At 39.5% G+C, this 20,187-nt stretch overlaps 1 protein-coding gene across 1 annotated transcript in view; it reads right to left on the bottom strand.

Moving 5' to 3' along the window:
• Positions 1-20,187, bottom strand: part of UST (uronyl 2-sulfotransferase) — a gene marked incomplete at its 5' end in the record, with an annotated part of 95,358 nt that overhangs the window by 53,534 nt on the left and 21,637 nt on the right. Inside the window, 2 exons of the mRNA XM_026044368.1 lie at positions 3,386-3,539; positions 17,753-17,832. Coding sequence (XP_025900153.1) covers positions 3,386-3,539; positions 17,753-17,832 — 234 coding nt within the window. The remainder of the gene's footprint in view (positions 1-3,385; positions 3,540-17,752; positions 17,833-20,187) is intronic.

The following is a 20,187-nucleotide window of genomic DNA, read 5'->3' as shown; positions in this document are numbered from 1 at the left end:
TTTGTTTAGGTGACTGACATTAAGTCACTTCAGCGTGTGCCCTTTCCAGGTCAAGACAAGGAACGGGCTGATCTGGGTGGAAAGTCTCACATTGCAGCAGCTGCCTGCACCGTATCTGACTTCTGAATAAAGGACTTGTTTTCTGCCTTGGCTTTGAATAAATTTTGGTAAACACAGACATTTACCGAAACATTTAAAACAACTTATCTGAGTCTTGAATGMATGGTTGTTTTCTCTGGAACAGAGTCAAAGTCTGAAGCTCTATTCAGAGAAAATTTCAGATGAYCAGCGCACAGTGGAAATTTCCGTCTCTGCTTCTGATATTTGCAGTGTCAGCAGTTTGGATTTTCTAAGTTAAAAAATAGCACCCAAAGACCTACAAGACCTCAAGGGTATTTTTATTTTTCACCCTCTTATTTTTCATGACCAGAACTGAGTAGCGGAAAYGCCTCCATTTAAAGACACTGCAACCAAATGGTCACACAAGATTTTGATGTTTCAGAACTTTAGAAAACTTTATTTTAAGATGCTTTTCTTCTCTTATTTAAGAGCCCACTTTGTAGAGGTGCTGAGCTTCCATAAATTCACTCTGAAGTGAAAAGCACCGTTAACCCCCAAATATCTCAGCTGTATAACAAGTGCACCTTTCCTCCAAGCAAAGCTCGCTCTTCTAGAGCCAGAAACATAGGAATTACTGGACCTTGGTACACATTTACAACTTCCCCATCTATTTTGGAAGTTTATATCTGCTGCCAACACTAGACTTCTCAGGCTTTTAAGCAATAAGCTCAATGTTGTTGAGCAATTAGTTCTGTATTTTCCTAGCTTTTGATTTGAAACATAATGAAAGAAAAGAAAAAGCGTCTTGTGTCCTCCCACTTCCATGTGTCTGCACATGGTCAGGCACATCTCATTCCAAACACTTACGTTTAACACTGTGATCAGTAAAGAAACTGTTTAATATGAAAAGTAACTCCTAAAGCATTTGAAATACACAGATCGCTTCAGTCTATGCTTATCCTTTACGTTTCCCTCCATTAAGAAAAAAAAAAGCTACATGGTTTAATCTCTATTAATGCTATAGGGTTTAATATGATTTAGGAAATCTCCAGGAAAAATGGAATAGTGGGAGCATAGCAGCCGGGCCAGGCCTCCTTTGTGTGCCTAAGGGCTGTGCTGGCTCCCGGGCAGAGGTGAGACTGACGGCACATTTTCTTCATAGCTCCATCAGGCAATTGATTCAGCAGACGTCTGAAGCTACCATGCCCTAAAATCTATTATTACCTGAGTTTTAAAACACATGCCAGTAGAATTCCTAGCACCGGCATGGAAAAGATAAAAATGCAGTCATGTACTGTATTATTCGGTTGGAAAGCACAGGTCTTAAAAACACTTAGCATTCTGGCCGACTGGCTTTGTTAGAACGAGCTGCGTTGGCAAGCGGCCTGTGCTTTACCCTGACCAGAACAACCACTCGCTTTGAGCAGCACAACTGGCGTGAGACTTTGCCAAGGAAGGACGGAGGACAGATCCAAAACCATTTCCAGGTTTCTAATACAGAACTATAAACAGAGAGGATCAAAACGAAAAAGCAGAAATAATTTTCATAAAGGTTGCCAATAGGGTCTCTCAGAAAGACAAACTGCCTTTTGAGGAGAACCACCAGGCTAACGATCCCGACAGAAAGGCAGTTTTTATTTCCTTTTGATTACAGCCTCCAAACTGATCTGTGCTTCTATGTGTCATTTCATATACCTACATACTTATATATATATAATACACACATATTATGTATGTGTGTGCATATGTATAATTAAGTATATAATCTCCTAAAGCATATGACAGCACACATGTAACTGTGAGTACTAGGCCATTTCCTCTATTAGTTTTTAAAGCCACAAAAATATAACAGCAATTTGAGTTCCAGTTCTGTTTGAAGTAAAATTCTACCCACTGTATACCTCATGTGTTCTGAATGAAATAAACATTAGTAGCAGCTTTCATAAAGTAAAGCAAACTTGAGAGATGACAATTACCACAAATTCCACTCTAAATGAAAAGTAGGGTGAAGTACTGCTGATCTTTAGCTTTCTTTTTTCTAAAAGGAAACTATGACAGCTCTAGCGAGGTAACAACGCAGCAGCAGACCCACACCATACACACTTTGCAAGCTGCGTGCCCTGCTCATGCACCAGGGCACCAAAGCTCATGTACATGGCACGCTGGGCACAGAACCGCTGGACATCGGAACCTCAGCTGAGTTTGGGATTTAGAAACTTGTTCGTCAATGAAAAAAACCTGTGGGCAGCTAAGTGTGTTAGAAGTTCCTCCCCCCCCCCCCAAAAAAAGGAAAGCCATTTCACATGGAAAAAAAATAGCCTTGCAACAAGTGTATGGACCAATATTGCTCCTTTAATACATTTTTGGTCTCTCTGTCCTCCTGAAGTGACGAACCTCCCTGATTTTATTTTGACATTAAATTTGGGCCTGCAACACCTCATAGCAGATTATTAAACTATGTGCAGTCCCCTGTGCTACTGAACCTCTGCAGGGTCAGCTTTGGTTGAAGGCTCAATCCAAACTGGACTTCTGCCACAGCGAGGCAAGGTTTAACTTCATTTTTTGATCTTCTTTTGGGTGTAGCATCTACGACAAGTGATAGTGTGCATGCAAACTGCAGAGGTATGAGACAGCATGCAATGAGGCAATCGTTCTAGTTTCCATATTTCTTATTTGTGCATGGGATCCTGGCCAGTGAAAGAGGCTTATGGGCATTAGGACAGTTCAGCTGTGGCACAAAATTAGAACTGCTGTAAGAATAGCAGCTCAACCACCATCATTACTACCTTTTTAATCMAAAAAAAAGACAACAAAATGAAAACAAGAACTGAGATATGGGAGGCCTGGCGTGAAGAACACTTCGTATAATTTACCAGCAAAAACATTAAAGGCTTGCGCTCACTTAATTGCTCAATTTCCCCATTTCCTGTAGTGAAGCTGCCTGGTTATTGCCTCAATTTCAATCCAAAAATCTGTCCAAATATTCATAGTGATAAATAATGGCAGAATTATTATGTGAGCCACTACATAGTCCAGATCCAAAGCCCATTGAAATCARTGACAGCCTTCTAATTCAGTGCCACTTGGACCYTGATGACAGCTTATATGAGATAAAACTGGATAATTAAATTCATAAACAGTAGTCTCCATATTAAAACTGACCAAACTCAGGACGAGGTAGTGTGAAGACAAGTGAAAAAGGTGGAACTGAAGATGCCTCTTTCTCATGCCTTCCAAGAAACCAGTTTTGAATATCAACATCACCTAAATACACTGAGAAATCAGAAATGTTCCACTAAAAGCTGTTTGTTATKTTTAAACATACCAGATATCTTTCCTCCTGCCTCATGCTGGGGGTACGGATCATATGATTCTGTTCTCCTCTCCAGTCTCCAAAACGTCGAAAAAAATAATTGGATAAAAATCGATTGACAGGATCTCTAATAATATTGATATACACTGGCTGGTCGCCTCCAAACCTGGTGGAAAGAAAAACGGGGGAATATCTCATCAGAAGTTTGCAGACAAGCATACATATCTTCCAGCTGAATGTTTGCAAGCCATCCTCCACACAAGTTCAGAATTAGTCTTCTAAGAGGCTAGAGGTAAAACTGAGAAGCTGACGACTAGTTACCAAACCCCTGCAAAAGCATGCACGATCTCTTCAGAATTAAAGGAAAACATAATACCACATTAAGCTAGAYGTACTAGTGTGCAATTATAAACATTTTAGTTTAAGATCATTTTTTTTCCACTTTGTCAAAGGTTACGGGTTTCAGGTTTTCTCCTTGCAGTTTTCAGAGGAAGCACCTTCTGCAGCTGAATTCAAGGGTAAACATTTCTTGTTTTAAAATTCTCATTTCCTCTCTGGAAAATCATGTCAGAGCAGGAATTACCTAAAATCAACTGCCATAAGGCAGCCCTGGAATCACCTTCACCTGTACAGTAAGAGCAGTAACACATAATGCCTTTTGCAACATTCCAGCTTATTTCAAAAGGTTACATTTGGATGAATTGGCAGATAYGCATGGAATTTCCACGTTTTTACTTGCTGTAACATGCAGACTTTCCTCCACTCATCCCCAAACTTGCACTACCTGTTGGGTTTGAGGTTATTTAGTGGTTATGCAGCAACTTATCCTTCTGTAGCACATTAAAGATTAAAAAAATGAAAATTCCTGCTTCCAAGAAGGAATTATGTATCAATTTCAAGTACATGCATGTCCAAGGAAATGGAAGGAGTAAAACAGCTGTGACCAGGGTCTGCACAAAAGCAAAAATCCAGTACAGGTGCCTACAATTTAGAGATGAGAAGATAAACCAGAGCAAGCTMTTTAACTCAGGTTTAACATTATGCTTGCTTCCTCTCTGGAATTATGACAAACATCTTCAGCTTAATGACTGCGATACCAAAGAAGGAAGAGAGGAAAATGGGCTTTAAGAAGTCAAGATCTGTGGTTATATCCTATTTTCAGTGTTGAAATAGTGACTGCATATCTCACTTCAATAAACATCCTAATGGGAACAGGCCTAATTGCTAACCCAGTGGAAAAAAAGTGGGAGCTGCTATGTTCTTCCTTGGTCAAAACTGAACAATATACACTGGGGCACACTTGCAGACTACAAATGCTGTTAGACAAAAATTGAAAGCAAATAAACCTATTTGCCTGAGAAATTCCTAGGAGAAACTCAACTTGGAATTTGCCTCAACTGAAAAAAAAACTTTTCTCCCTACGCTTCCCTAACTTGGGAGAACAACCCTTACTGAAACACTAACTCAGGGTTTATCGTGAGGAGTACAGCTTGAGGATACAGTCATATTTAAGTATACAAATGTTCTTCAAATTATTCTCTTAGACACAACGTGTGGTTTTTTTTCTTTTAAAAATCAATATATTAAAATAGAAGAGAGAAAACTGAAGACACTATTTAGATTAACAAGGCCTTCCGGTTTCTCTAAATCTTGAGTCAGATGAATAACTGAAAACATAAAAAAAAAATCAGAGCTCTTTATAAATATTAAAGAGACAGAAAAATTATTTAAAAATGTTAATGTAAAAGATGAGAGAAGAATCTCATACAATTTCTACTTGACTTTTATCCCACATAATTCTCCAGAGCAGTAAGTACAGCCAGCAAAGGTCTGTGTACACAAATAACTTTATGCATGCAAGTAATCTCATTGACCTCAGTGTTGTGGCATCATTGCCATAATTTGAGAATGCACAGACAGCATAAAGTTTAAACCAACCCAATTAGGAAGGCAGATGCTGCTTGCTTCCTGATTAGCACCAAGCCAATTCAGGAATATATCTGCATAACAGGGATTCTCCTCTGAGCTTGTCTTTGCCACTCTTTCCTCTCACTCTTTCCTCAACAGGAATGTAAAGACCTAAGAAAGTGGAAAACAGTAAATAAGAGCAGAGGCAATGAAGAGAGCAGGAGGAAGAGCAGCAGCAACCTGCTTTACACTACATGAGGCTGACAGATTCCCAGGCTCTCTAGAGAAAGACTTCCAAGTCTTGCAGAAGCAGCAGGCAAGMCAGCAGAGATAACCTGGGAGTTTTAGAGGATGCCAAGCCTGAATATTCCTCAGGAGGGGGGAAAAAAAAAGTGCAATTATTATTTGTCTAGATAGCTGTATTTACTGTCCTTTCTGAGGTAAAAGGAGGGTTCAGGTTTCTAAACTAAGCAGTGAAAATATCAAGGCCTGTCCTTTTGCTGGTAAGGTCATGTCCCTGAATGGGTGAACAATAAATGCAGTACCAAGAGCTCTGAGAGCACAAGCCTGTCCTGACAGGACTGCTGAGAGAGGAGCTCATCCCTTCACAGCGAAGTACGGAAGAATTTCTGATTTCCTTTGTGCTGACTGTAACCTCTCAAAACACAGGACAGCAGACTTTCTGTTTTCCTGCATACTTTAACCATTCTAGTAAATGTAGTTTATTAGCAGCTGTAGTTGCTCCAAAAGGTTACAGATTTTTTTTTAACTTAATCTGTTTCGGATTTTATTCAAAACTGTGCATATTTTCTAGCACAGCTTATAATACTTCAAATTCCAACCATTTGTTTCTATGGACTGTACTGAGTTTCTATTGTAGAGGCTAACCAGTAGTTGCATGGCATAAAAAGCCCTAAAATCCTACGGGTTAAAAACCAATGACATTGTGCTGTTTAGAGACAGAGTGGGGAAACAAAAAAAACAACAACAAMAAAAAAATTGATTGATTTAGATATTGATTTAGATTTCCATAGTGAAATTTTTCAAATCAATACCACCCAAATGAAAATGTTAATAATAATATATAGCATTCTCATTGTGCATCATGTCATCTTGCAAAAAGATGACAAAAAGATGCAAAAAGAAAGCCTGTCATATTCTTCTAGGTCTGAGCAGAAGCCTTAGCTTTTCTGAGTAGGATTAAGATTGAGATCCTACATGATTGAAACYCCTGACCATTCTCATGCCTACTAAGTAGCACAGCTGCAATTTGTTAAAATAAGTCAGGACAGAACCTCTGTGCACTCCAATAGAGCCATGAAAACCTATCAGTCAGTGGATATCCTGATACGCTGCAGCCCCAACCCTGTTTTTAATTTCTCCTGATTTACTTAGTATTCCTATTATATCACATTAGTTTTAACAGATATACTTTGGGAAACCTTATCAAAATAACTAACATCTGCAGGTATCAAGGAAAGATACTTAGATACACATATAATATATTCACTCACCTGTTTTTTAGTTTTAGAAAAAGGAAAGAAAAGCCTCCAAACATGTCAGATGTCACAAGTCTGTTTTAGTGTCTGATAAACTCTGATTTTGTTATTTACACAAGCAAAAACTTTACTTCAGAAGTTTGCAAGCCTCATAAGATAAACTTATTTTTTGTTAAGTATTAAAAAAAAGGTATTTTTCTTGGCTGAAAAATGAAGGAAGTCTCACCTGCTATTTTTTACCTTTTTTTTAAGGAAAAAATAAATATAAAGGTAGTCTTGTCACTTCAGCTCAGGAAGCTGCCGAGTTTCTGCTCAGCACAAACCCCTCTGCACAAGCAACAGCARGGTTCTCCACCTCTATAGGAAAACCATACTCCTACGGGAAAACAAGATGCCCAGCATATTCCCTACAAGAACTTCGGCTGCCTCTTTTAACTCCTTTAATGTAAAATGTGTTTCCCTTAAACCAGTGAGTTGATTGCCAGAAGTTAAATATAGGGGAAGCAAATCAGAACTGTCAGTCCCCTCACACCAGCGTGGATAGGCGTATTGCATCCTGCCCGGAAAGGAAGCACAGTTTCCTCTTGCAGCTCCATTCAACGAGAATCACACGCGGAGGGCACCGCTGCCCATGGACCATCACACGTGAACTGTGTTACGGTCTGTGGCCCCAAGCTGCAGCCCAGTTTCATGACAGACCRTGAAAAAGTGCTAATATGCAACTCTCAGCTTTCAAGGACTTAAATAGATGCAGGTCGATCACATTCCGTCCTCTGAGAGGAGGTATTTTATTTGCAGAATTAGAAATGAAAAGATACTGTAACTTCTTGCATCAACACGCACTTCTGGCAAAGCAAACTTGTTCTGTGCACGAGGCAGCAGAGCAAAGCAGCTTTGGGCTTACTCCAGCCTTCCTTAATGAAAAGTGGCTACATTTCCTGTAAAAATTCCCAGGGGAACACACTGAGGTATCGCTGATGTGGTACTACATGTTATTGCCAGCCTTCAAAATCAAGGAGGTTGTTCTCTTGATTTTGTGAGTAGTATCTCTTCTGTGCTTTTAACTTAGGCAGTGGTCATATCTGCAAGCTTTTATTTGCTTAAAATTAGGAGGAAAAAAGTGAACCAAGATAAAATCTTTAGTTTCAGAACTGCATTCTTTGCTGGGCTGGCCTTGAACAGGGTGACAAGAGAAGGCAAAACCCTCATGGCGTGAGGCTGACAACCAAACAGTGCAAATGGGCAATGCTTTACTTACACTTTCTGGAGCTGCGGTTTCACTGCTAGGAATTCCAGCTTCTGAAGGCACTACTTGGAAATGTCACTGTTAAAAATACTGAGTCCTCTGGGAACTGCTTAGTAAACTGCTTTAGCCCAGTGAACTGTTAGCAGATCACACCTTGTAATCCAAAAGCCTTGTAATCCAAAAGCCTGTAAATCTCCCTCATTGTTTATRTTGTGTTTCTGTCAGCCGGCTGTATTTACAGATGCTAAACACATAGTGAGTTTCTTTTCCCAAGCTTTTCATCATGCTAAAGATATCAAAGTGTTTTATAATACATATACACACCACACATACATATATTTATGTGTGCATGTATACAAACACAACAAGCATACATCTATCTATATATAACAGCATCAGCACTGATAACAACTTCTGCTTGTGACTGCGTAGCCTCCTCAAGGGAGGCAGAGACTTGAGAAAGAAATATTTACTGTGTTTTAATTGGTGTCATGCAATGTTAACATCTGGAAACAAGGAAGGGAGCAAACATTAACTCTCCTCAAAATCACAGAATCCCAGAATGGTTGAGGTTGGAAGGGACCTCCAGAGATCGTCTAGTCCAACCTCCTTGCTCCAGCAGGGACACCCAGAGCACAGGGCACAGGATGCTGGCTGCTTCTAGAGCCAAGTGATTTAAAATCACATATTTCCACATGACTTGCATTCAGTTTTGGAAAGTGTTGCTCAGGTTCTCGCTGAGCCACTGACTGATATTTCATCACCATTTACATATGTTCCATTAAACGTAAGCATTGCATATTACATATAGGAATAAAAAGTGTATTCACAATCCTAACACTCCAGCAGCAAATTCCACCAAATAAGAGAACGATCGATACAAGACTATTGCAAAAATATTATCAATCAACATGATGTGTAGAAAAGACATATTTTACAAATTGCTTAATCATGCAGTCATCATGCAGAGGAGGTAGTCAAGGGTCAGAAGTTAGAGTGCATTAGGTATCACATCTTCAACTTCTTACACAAACACATTTACTGTGGATTCCAGCTGTTTGTGGCAATGGCTGAATCACGAAAGGTACTCAAAACAGTGCTAGGAATATCCATATGGAAATGATATACTGTACGTTGGGCACAGTAAAACAAAACAAACCCCCCCACACACTTTTTAGTACACTCTGTGTATACAATACACAGAACATAAAAATCAACGTAACCTAAACTTAGAATTTGGCTGCCACATCCAAGAAACGTAATTTCACATAAGGAAACATCATCAAATAGAGGCGTCCCTGTGGATATCATCATGTTTGAGTATCTGGTTCTATGCTAACATACCATTCTGTAGTTTAGAAGAAAAATGGAAAATTATTAACATTTTTAGATAGCGAAGTCTTGAAAGTGGAGAAGAATGAAAGCAGAGGTTTGGTGCTACAGGGCCACTAGAGTCACTCAGCAAGCAAGATACAAGCAAGCAAACATACATTTTAGTACAGCCAGWAAACCACCCCACAGCATCTATCTTYAGGGCACCTGTGGGGTAAGCAGGCGATACTGGTAGGAAAGCAGCAATTCTGCTGTGGATCTGCGGGCCTGAGGGATTATCAGCAGCATGTGAGACCTTAACAAGCTAGAAGGATCCTCCTTTCCCTTCTTCTGAGATGCACAAGTGGAGGGAGGTCAAAAGACCCAGCGCAGCCCTGATGTGACCACTCAGGGAGTTCAGAGACCATTTTAAGAAGCATGAGAACAAACAGAACAAAGTTCAGAGCGGAGCCATACGAATGATGAAAACACTAGGAAAAATGCCAAGCAGCTCAGAATCTTTGGCTTGGAAAGAAAATAAAAAAGAAAAAAAAAAAAAAAAAGAGAAGGTCAAGAGGTGGCCTGACCACAGTACATATGAACTTATGTAATAAAGAGCAATATGATAAAAAGATTATTTAAATAGTGGGCATACTGATATTCAATTAAAAAGAACAGATTGTATTTCGAAGAAAAATTAAGACAAAAAATAACTCAAAAGTCACAATCAGAGTGCATAATTCAATTTTAGAACTATTTACCAAGCACAGCAGATTCATGATTACTCCCCCTCACAAAAGATACACTACAGTTCAAGCCTAAGTCTGAACACCCGGCATTATGCAAGCAGGAGAATGCTGGAAAGGCATCGGAAGCGCCACGAGCCTCTTCTTTTTGTTGCCTCGGGGCAGGATCAACTAGGCAGTTGTCACTACCAACTCCCGCAGGTGTAAACTATGTTAGTGCTTAGCTGTCCACACCGTGAACAGCTTTCCTTGACTTTTCAGCTAGAACTTCACTGTTGCGCCTTAAGACCAGCACTTTTGAAGCCATTAACTTACCAAGGACAGTCTCTGCCCTTAACTTCACAGGACACGTTTTATATGAAATTTAAAATTGTTCTCACACAGTTCTGTCTCTCCCAGTTCTACCTCTTATTTCTGCCTTTGCGCTTTCACTTTTACCTCACGAGTCTTTTTTTCTTTCCCATTAATAATAATAATAATAATAATAATTATTATTATTATTATTACTATTATTACACCTTTGACCATTCTCATTACTCTTCCGGATTCTCTGTAAGCAGTCAACATTTTTCCTGAAGATGTCCAGATGTCCTGATCCTTAAACGACACCCAAACTGGGCATGTACAGTGCAAATGTAAGTAACAGAAACACAAAAAATAGAAAAAAGGATAATTCAGATGTTGTGCCAGATCTCACCTTCCATTCTTAATAACTAGGTTTCAAGCAGTATTTTCCAATTTAAGAATATCTTATTACCAGTTAAATCAAGGTTAAAAATCATAGAGAAYGGATTCAGTAAAGCCAGGAGAAAGGATTTAAAAATCATACAATCATAAAGACTGTGGCATAACTCGTTATGAAGTCATGTTTTCAAAAAAAAAAAAAAAGAAAATAAAAGGAAAGAAAAAACACACCCTCATACCATGCAAAGGTCAAACTGCACTTGTGCTTAGCCTTCCATCAAGTCACAGTTACTATCATTAAAAAAAATTAAGGCATAAAAAAGGAAAAAAAGATGTAAGAGGGATTACAGCACCATGTGGCCATTCATGAAATGTGTATTTTACAAGGCAGACCTCCCATGACGGTAGAAAGTGTTTCATGATGTGTTGGAGAAAAGTATAGATTGTAATGAACACACATAAAGACTCAGTGTTAACRCTGTGTGCACGAGTCTAGCTGACATTTTGCAGCTTTTAAGGGCTTACCCAAAGGGCAATATTTTTTTTATTAACATAATTTTTAGTGACATTTCCTAGATGTGTATGCTTATTTTTTCAAGGAGGAAAAATTCACAACAGGTAACTGGTTTGGTAGGTAACATTAAGGTGCCATCAGGGTCTCAAGATCGTGATTCAAGAGAACCCTCAGTTCCTCCTGCAACTGAGCTGTACAGAATCAGTGCAAATGGACTGAATTATTGCCGTTCATATAACGCATATTTTAGTTTGCATTCAAAGGGACATGGACATTCAGCACCTTGGCATGCCAGCTCTCCGCATTTGCCCAGCTCACTTGACTTCCAAAAGCTAGTGGAGCCTGGTCAATAAAAACATAACAGGCATATTCTGCTAACCATTTATATTCTATGTAGTATTACTTGTTGCAGAGAAAGAAAGAAACAAGAATACTCAGCTTATTAGTAATTTCAGCGATGTGCCAAGTATTCCATGACTTTGTTTAAGTGAAAGAAAAGAGCATCACAAAATATTTGCAAAGTTTTACAGACTTCTTGCACGTTTATAAAGTCTTAAACGTGAAATTCAAATTCCAAATGGAGGGGTCAGAGGTGCCATGCACAATTTCTTGAAGCTTTAACACTCACTTAACACTCATGACAAATCAAGATAATTTAGTCTTTAAAATGGCAAAACATATAATAAAACCTCTAAAAAAAGAAAAGGAAGAAAAAACAACCTACCACACCACTAACAAGTTTCTAACAGGTTACACTTTGAAACATCAAGGTCTCAGCGCAGAGTGTTCCTGCTTTCAAACATCCAGCTCATACTCATGAAATACAGCCAAGTTAATGCTTCAAGATTCACCTCCTCTTGCTTTGCTGACTACGGGCACATTTTACAGAGAGCAGAACAGAGAATTCTGCAGTGTCAAACTGCTGTGTTAGACTGTAATTTTTAGACCTGCTTCTGCACTGGAAAAAGCACAGAACTGATGAATAACAGAAAAAATGGAACAATATTCAGAAATGATGTGTAGTTTTGGGCTATACAAATTTTTCAATCTAACTGAATCTCTGTCTATCACTGCTTTTATTCAGTGATTTATCAATGTGATTTATTGCTATCAGTAATTGAAGCACTTTAAGTTGAAGCACTGAATCCAAACATACAGGCTCTACTGCATGCAACAGGGTCCGTTCCTATAATGGGCTGACTTTTTATTAGCTAGTGTTGGCTCCTATGCCCATTCTAAAAGAGTAATGCAAAAATATCAGTTCTACAGCTATTTAAATATGGACTGTTTACCAGAAAAGACTTTTTTCAAAAAATCCAAGAACTCTGCACATTAACTTTACTAACGAATAACATAAAACTAAAAAACTGCTGTTGATGCCAGAAACCACTTCTAAAGGCAAGTACCTTGAGGAACAACCTAACAAAGCCTCATTCGCTTCTGGAACACCTTGCTCTCCTCCCTGAAACCTACCCACGTGTCTCCCGTGCTCAGCAGCCCCACAGGGCAGCATCTGAACGGGGCATGGGGTGGGTGGCCGGGCACTGGCCGGGGCCTCGCAGCAGACCCTGCTGCTCTGTTTTCTTTGGCTTTCCTTCTGCAGAGGCACCTGCAGCAGTGTGGCTGTCTTCGAGTCTTCTACCTCCCTTCCAAACTTGGCTCAAAATTGGCCAAAGGGTGCAGAAGCTGTTTAGGAATTCTTAGTTCTTAGGAGGTAAACTAGGAAGACATATCGCATCCTAAGGCTGCGCATGAATTCATGCTTGCTTAGAATAAGTGAACGGAAACACAAGGGCTAAGAAAAATGCAAGATTAAAAATAAATTCACTGCTTGCCTCCTTGCATCTTGTTGCCACATCACAGAAACCTTTAGAAATATCCCTCCCCAGTGCCCTACGACTACTGTGAAAGTAGAAAGTGAAAGAATTCATAACTACAGTAAAGCAAGAGAAAGTGTTTCTCTAGCTGGGTGGTCCTTCTAATGCTTCTCACTCCTATGCCTTTACCCTGACCTACTCAGCCAGCCCTTACAGGCAGCAGGTTCTTTCCGACCACTGACAGGGATAAGTCTGCAGATTTTTACACGTTCCCTCCTAATGTACATTTACTCCAGGCCAGGATGGAGCAACCGAGCTGCCAACTGCACCTAAGAGGGCTCTGCAAAACCTGCACAGAAGAGACAACCCCCTGTTGCATGTAGGTGCTCCAGGGGGGAAAGCTGCTCTGTGCACCCGGAACAGCAGCTCCTGCTAAACCTGACCCTGATCTGTCCTGCAGCAAAGCCAAGCTCATCTGCCTCGCCTGCTGTGCGAGTTCCTGCCAGCATTCCTGGCGGTCCTCTGAAATCCGGGCCGTCTGGAGCACACCCCAAGGATCTTGAGGAGTTACCCAAACACTGTTATACTTAGTTACTTCATCAGAAGATTACTTAAGAGTTGAGGAGGGGCCTTTCAGTGAACTTGGAGCTTCTCGCTTTTTTATGAGTCTAAACGYATTGATGACAACTAGTGTTTATGGCAAAGCACAAACAAAAACCTTCAGCTATCCTGAATTATCTTTGTGTTTCTGCAAGTTGTTTCAGCTCTTCAAAGCTTCTTCAGTTTAGCACTGTGTTTGACCTACTGACAGCATCTGTAATTTCACCGGACGTATAACTGGGCACATTCTTTAAGGTTTGCTCCTCAGTAACATTTCAAATGCTTTTCCCAGAAGTATCAGCATACAAACCTAAATTCAAAAATAGCTACCAATATCCTATGAAAGATGCAACAAAAATTCTTCAGAAATCCATTGCAGTAAAATAATCTTACTTTTGCAGCTCAGTAGTTTGATATTTCATTTCTCTTTTTCATTCCTTAATATATTTATCCCCAAGGATTGAAATCCATTCCCAAAGAGTGAAAAATGGCTGTCTGCTTAACAATAACTAGAAAAATATCTAGAAAGGACAGTGAAAAACAGCTCACCTTGAAGCTCAGATTGCCCTGGAAAAAACAGCCAACTCTAACTTTAGAAGCTATGAGCACATCTGCTTCAAGGAGGCTTTTTTCTATTCTGTGTAGCTGAGGAAGTTAAAAAGAGGRCCCACAGAAATACTTAGTGGATAAGGAAAATATCCAACACCAGACTTTCACAGAAGCTGCAAAACACTGGGGAAAGAAAGCCCTTCTTAGGCTAGTTGTTGACAAGCAAGATGCAGAAGTCCACTCATAACAAACAAACAAACAAACAAACAACAAAAAAAAAAAAACAGCAAGAAATATTTTTATTTTTGTCTTCCATTTGAAGCTGCAATTAATTCAATTTATGCCAGGATAAATTTACATAAGATTTACTTTAATATTTTCTTCCAAGACTAGTGTTTTTGTTTGCCTTTTTACACTGTTTTGGATTGAGAAAAAAAAGGAAGAAATWAAGCAAAGAAAAACTAGAAGAGTAAACGAAGATTCATTACAGCAACAGAACCAACAGACATTCTTAAGGCATTGTATGAAAAGAGAGGAAAAAGTCCCCAGCAAGTACTCGGGCTGGGTGAGATTTCAGGCTGGAGAAAGAAGCAGAGGGGAACATTACCAAATTCTGCCAGGGCACCTAGGGAGGAGTCACCCCTGACCTGCTGGAGAGCAGCCCAGCAGAGAAGGACCTGGGAGTCCTGGTGGACAACACACTGACCACAGGCCAGCAATGTGCCCTGGTGGCCAACGTACCTGGGGAGCATTAGGCAGTGTTGCCACCASGGTGAGGGAGGGGATCCTGCCCCTCTACACAGCCCTGGGGAGGCCACATCTGGAGTGTGTGTCCAGTTCTGGGCTCCCCACTACAAGAGGGACATGAAGCTTCTAGAAAGGGTCCAGCGTAAAGCAAYGAAGATGATTAAGGGACAGGAGCACCTGTCTTATGAGTAAAGACTAAGTGAAGCTAGGCCTGTTTAGCCTGGAGAAGAGAAGACTGAGAGGGGATCTTATTGACATGTACCTGATGGGACATGTACCTGACATGACCTGATGGGAGGATTAAAGTGGATGGTGCCAAGCTCTTCTTGGTGGTGGCCTGCGATAGAACAAGTGGGAAAGCGGAAACACAGGAAGCTCCATTCGCATGTTAGGAAGAACTTCTTCACTGTGAGGGTGCCAGAGCCCTGGCACAGGCTGCCCAGGGAGGCTGTGGAGTCTCCTTCTCTGGAGATCTTCCAAACCCGCCTGGATGCCGMCCTGTGCCCTGTGCTCTGGGTGTCCCTGCTGGAGCAGGGGGTTGGACTAGATGGTCTCTAGGGGTACCTTCCAATCACTCTGTGATTCTGTGATTGCTGCCCCTGCAGAAATCTGTCCTCTCCAGGTAAGTTGTGTTGCAGCACCACAGGAAAGCCTCAATCCTTCCCTGTGCAGGAACAAAGGTTTTATCCGGGCAGTATTCTGTCACTTGGGGTGGCCTTGGCTATTTCTCTTACCTGCTCTTGTATAGCAACCCYACTATACTCAGTACTGATTTCCAACTGAAAAATAGGGAACTCTCAGTCAGCCCCCCAAACTGACACCTCAGCACACTTTCTTTTAGTTTCTGGGATACTACACAGCTTTTACGTTCAGCTGCCAAGAAAGCTAGGGATCCATAAACAATTTGAGTGGAGCTGTTCACTAGAAATGGACTTTAAATGAAAGAAATTTAAAAAAAAACAATAAAAAAGTGAAACTATATTACTTTCACATTACTGCATTATTCATCACATGCTTGATTTTTTTTGCATATTCAGTACTTGACACTTCACATTCTTATCAATGTGATGCATCTCAGTGATGTCTCATCACTTTAAAGGACCCAGCAGCCTTTTCACTACTGTACTACTACTAGTTARACCAAATATCCCTCTGAATTCAAATATGTAAACTTATATTTTTCAATTTTACAACTAATAGGAAAAAGAGAAGCTGCAAATATTTTATTTTTCAATATATTTTCAGAAACTGGAAGAAAAACAGAGATTTCCTGTTAAGCGTACACAGCACAGGAAACATGCTATCTATGTGATAAGGAAGTACCATATTTCGAGCAAATAGTCTCTTAGGAGAAGCAAGAGATAATGATGTTCATCTCTTTCTCATGTGTCCCATCCTGTGTTAACATCTCTGAAAAATCAGTATTATCAAGAAATATTCCTTTGTCCCTCAGGCATGCTATTTGCAAGATCCTGAATTCTGACAGGGAGAAGAGATGATTTACCAAGACGTAAAGTCCTATTCTTAATGAATGGTTAAAAAAAAAAATTAGAAATTGAAGTCTTATAAAACAGAGAATACAGAAGATTAGAATTTTATCTAAATCATCACATTTAATGCACTGAAATCACATCTGTAGTTGACTGTAGGGCAAGTGAACTTTCAATGCCTCAAAATGTTTTCATCTTCTTRAAATAAAATATTAAAAATCCATTTAAATATTTGGCATTTCTTGTTCAGGCCTGAAGCCACACATTTGAAGTATATGAACTAATATTATTGCATTAAAAAAAAAAAAACTGCTGGGAAATTAGGCAAGCTTTTGGAAAGACCTCTAGAAAATCCACACTTCTACAGAAACGCTTTTATCTAAGTACCAAGAGTCCAGCCTAGTGGCACAAATGGCACAGTTCCTGAATATAATTTTCAGATGAAATTTAAAGCCTGGGCAATAATCATCTGCAGTCAGCTTTGACCTCTGTATCCTGGCTAACTGCTAACTGGCATAGCCCATCYGCACTCTTCCAAAAATTCCTCAGAAGTTTCATCCAAATTCAATTTTCTTCACATTCTACACTGCAAATGCCCCTAGAGTCCTGCTGTGTACTCTTAAATAGCTGTTACATATTACGCCAGATGGGATGGCACTCCCATGATACAGCACATAATTTCTGTGCGTAGTTTATAAATGCCTCTGCCTCCTCTGGACTGGGGGCAGCTTTGTCAGTAGAAAAATATAAGCTAAGAGGGTGAAAAAAATATTCTAGTCACAAACATAATGAACTAGGGAAATTTCCACTCTCTGATCCTACGAATAGGCAAAACGTTCCCAACAGTTTGCAGCCACTTCTAAAACATGAGCCAGTTCTAAAAAGAGAGTGCATAGTTTAAAGACTGCAGCTATCAGCATAAGCTTTGTTAGTGCTGCCTTCAAATTACTCAGCATCAGCTGGAAATCTGACAGGAACGCCAGTAACACAAGCTATGCTATATATCCATATCATCTGAAAATGTTACACATCAAGACAGTCTCTGCACCAGAAGCATACAACACCATTCCACCTTCTCAAATACATTCTGTACGTAACTATTCCGCAGGCAAAAATACCACAGGAGAAAACTTCTGAATGTGACTTCCAGTGCCAGAAATGACAGAAAAAGCTGTATTGTTTATATATGAAAAGGAGAGATATTCTTCCGTTTAACACAAATTAATACAACTCAACAAAAAAGTATTTTAAATGAATAAATGCCTTACCTTGAGAAGTTGAGGAAATGAACATGTCTAGTGAATAAATAGGGCTGCTCAGCAGTGCTTATGTTTTTAATCAATTCCATCTAAAAAGAATTAACAAATCAAATTTTCYGTGTTATGTCAAGGAACATTTTGAGATAAATATAACTCTCAACAAATAATGATGTAATTTTCAAGCCCAGAATAACTCAGGAATTCCTCCTCCAATATCTCTCTCAAACTATGATGGTAACCTTAATCAAGATAGCACTGTTACTATTTCATGCCTACGCAAGAGAAGTTAAAATGCAACCACCATGATGCTCTCATACATGCTTACATTCTTCCAGAAGCTGGTATCTATTTAAAGAAGGGCTTAAACCAAATGAAAAATCTAAATTCCATCTAAATTTGCCTCTGAATTTTSTAAGTGGCAGCTACCACCTCCAGATGGTCTGGTCTCTGCTAAGCAGAACACCCAAATGTAAAATGTCTGAAACCTTACCAGAAACCTTACCAGAAAGTGGGAACAGAGTCAATAAACGTTTTCATGTAACAATAAAAATTCCTAACCTTACCAAAGCACTGTGTGGTTGTTTGCCTGCTCATATACAGAAAATATTCCTTTGACTATGACAGAAAATGAAAAGCATGACTCTAACTGCAGTTTTGGGAAGATGGGGCTAAGTTGTAGTTCAGGTGCATTCACAGCATTTTTTTTTAAACAAATTATTTTATTATTTGTCATGTAAACCAAATCCATMTACCAAAGACCACATTCCAAAGGTACGAATATGTATTTTGTGTAACCTCAGCTCACATTTTGTGCAACTCCAGCTTCACGAATATTCCATAGCATGTCAAGGAACTGAAAATCTAAAATGGAACCAAGTGCTAGAAAGTTGAACCATTCTTAACAGTTTTCCTTCCTTATTCTCCTCTCCTAAGATTTTTGTTTTCAGTAGCATCTGTTCTGTGCTCAAGTACTATGGACACTGAACACAAATGCAATTTCAGTATTGCAAACATTTACTGAATTTTATAGCCTGGGGAACAGGAAAATACTATAGGGGAAAACAAACAAACAAACAAAACCCACACAAACTGTCTAGCTTGGGGGGATGTTAATTTACAAAATATTAACCAGAATGTCATAGTGGACATAAGATAAAATAACCAGAAGCTTATTTTGTGGTCCACTCTCACGTGCTCAAGCTAAGCTGACTGATGTGCAATCAGTTATGGTGCTAAAAAGCCCTGAAGAGCTTTACAGAAAATGATACATACRAATACACAAACTACATTTAAGGGACATAAATCATTTTCTTTCTTATATTTCTTATTTCCTGGTTTTGATAGGCTGTATTTTGCCATGGTTTACTTTGTGTGTCACATTTCAGTGCTTACCAGTTTTCTTTTTTTCTTATTTTTCTTCCCCCGAGACACATATCCTATCTTCTTTCAGCCAGGACAAACCATGGCCATTTAACCTCCCGTCCGGAATGAAAAGGCACGCACACAAATGTTCTCTTTCCATCCCTCCTCTGCCCTCAGCTATTGTATACGCAGGCACATGTTACAAGCACTGAAGCAGAGACTTTCTCTGCCTGCTATGGACGGGCCTCTTTTTGCCAAACTAGCTCAAGTGTAACAAACTTTGGGCCTATTTCCCCAGGCTTCAAGCCCATGCAATGCTACAAACCCAAAGGAATAGAACAAAGGAGAAGGAAAGGAAGAGAATATGGAAAAAAAAAAAAAGAGAAAAAAGATGTTCAAGGAAAAAAAAGGGGGAGAAAAGTAAAGGCGCCCACCTAGCTTTAGTCTCTCATATCTAGACTCTGACTAAACCTCGATATAAACAAGTGTTACAAAGCTCCTATATGATAACAAAATGCTATCAGAAAGAAAGTCCTAAAAAATAAAGAACAAAACTTTAAAACAAGTGAAACAAAYCAGATGCCTCACTTTTGGATGTTTTTTGTTTTTTTTTTTCCATTGCATACATGTGGAGATGTAAAAAACAGTATGAACGTACAAAGTAGCCACAACTGAGGTTTAAAAACACAGGCAATTTTAAAATAATAATGACAAATGAATATATGTGTGTGTATGTGTGTGTGTACAAATATAAGTACAAAGTAATACAGAAACTGCCCTTTCCCCATGTCTTGAGCACCAACTTGCAAGCCCCAAGCTGACTYGTGTACAATTCCACATCCTTTCCCATGGTCAATGAGCTGACGTAGGTGCCAGGCTCGTGTGCATCTGTGTGCTGGAGCAGCAGAGGTGCTTCCAGATCAGAAGCGAAGTGAGTCTGCAGAGAGGCACAAAGACAGTCAGACAGCGTCTGGCTGCCTGCCTTTTTCTTTTCTTTTTTAAAAAGTTCTTGCTACCAAACTCAATCTCTTGAGCTATGCTAATAGCTTATTCCAAACCAGACAAAGAATTTTGTTTTGACT

Source organism: Nothoprocta perdicaria, unplaced genomic scaffold (genome assembly GCF_003342845.1).
Source record: "Nothoprocta perdicaria isolate Ctin4 unplaced genomic scaffold, notPer1 scaffold_36, whole genome shotgun sequence".
Classification (NCBI taxonomy): domain Eukaryota; kingdom Metazoa; phylum Chordata; class Aves; order Tinamiformes; family Tinamidae; genus Nothoprocta; species Nothoprocta perdicaria.
The sequence above is the reverse complement of the archived record's forward strand: the minus strand, read 5'-3'. Positions and strand labels throughout refer to the sequence as shown.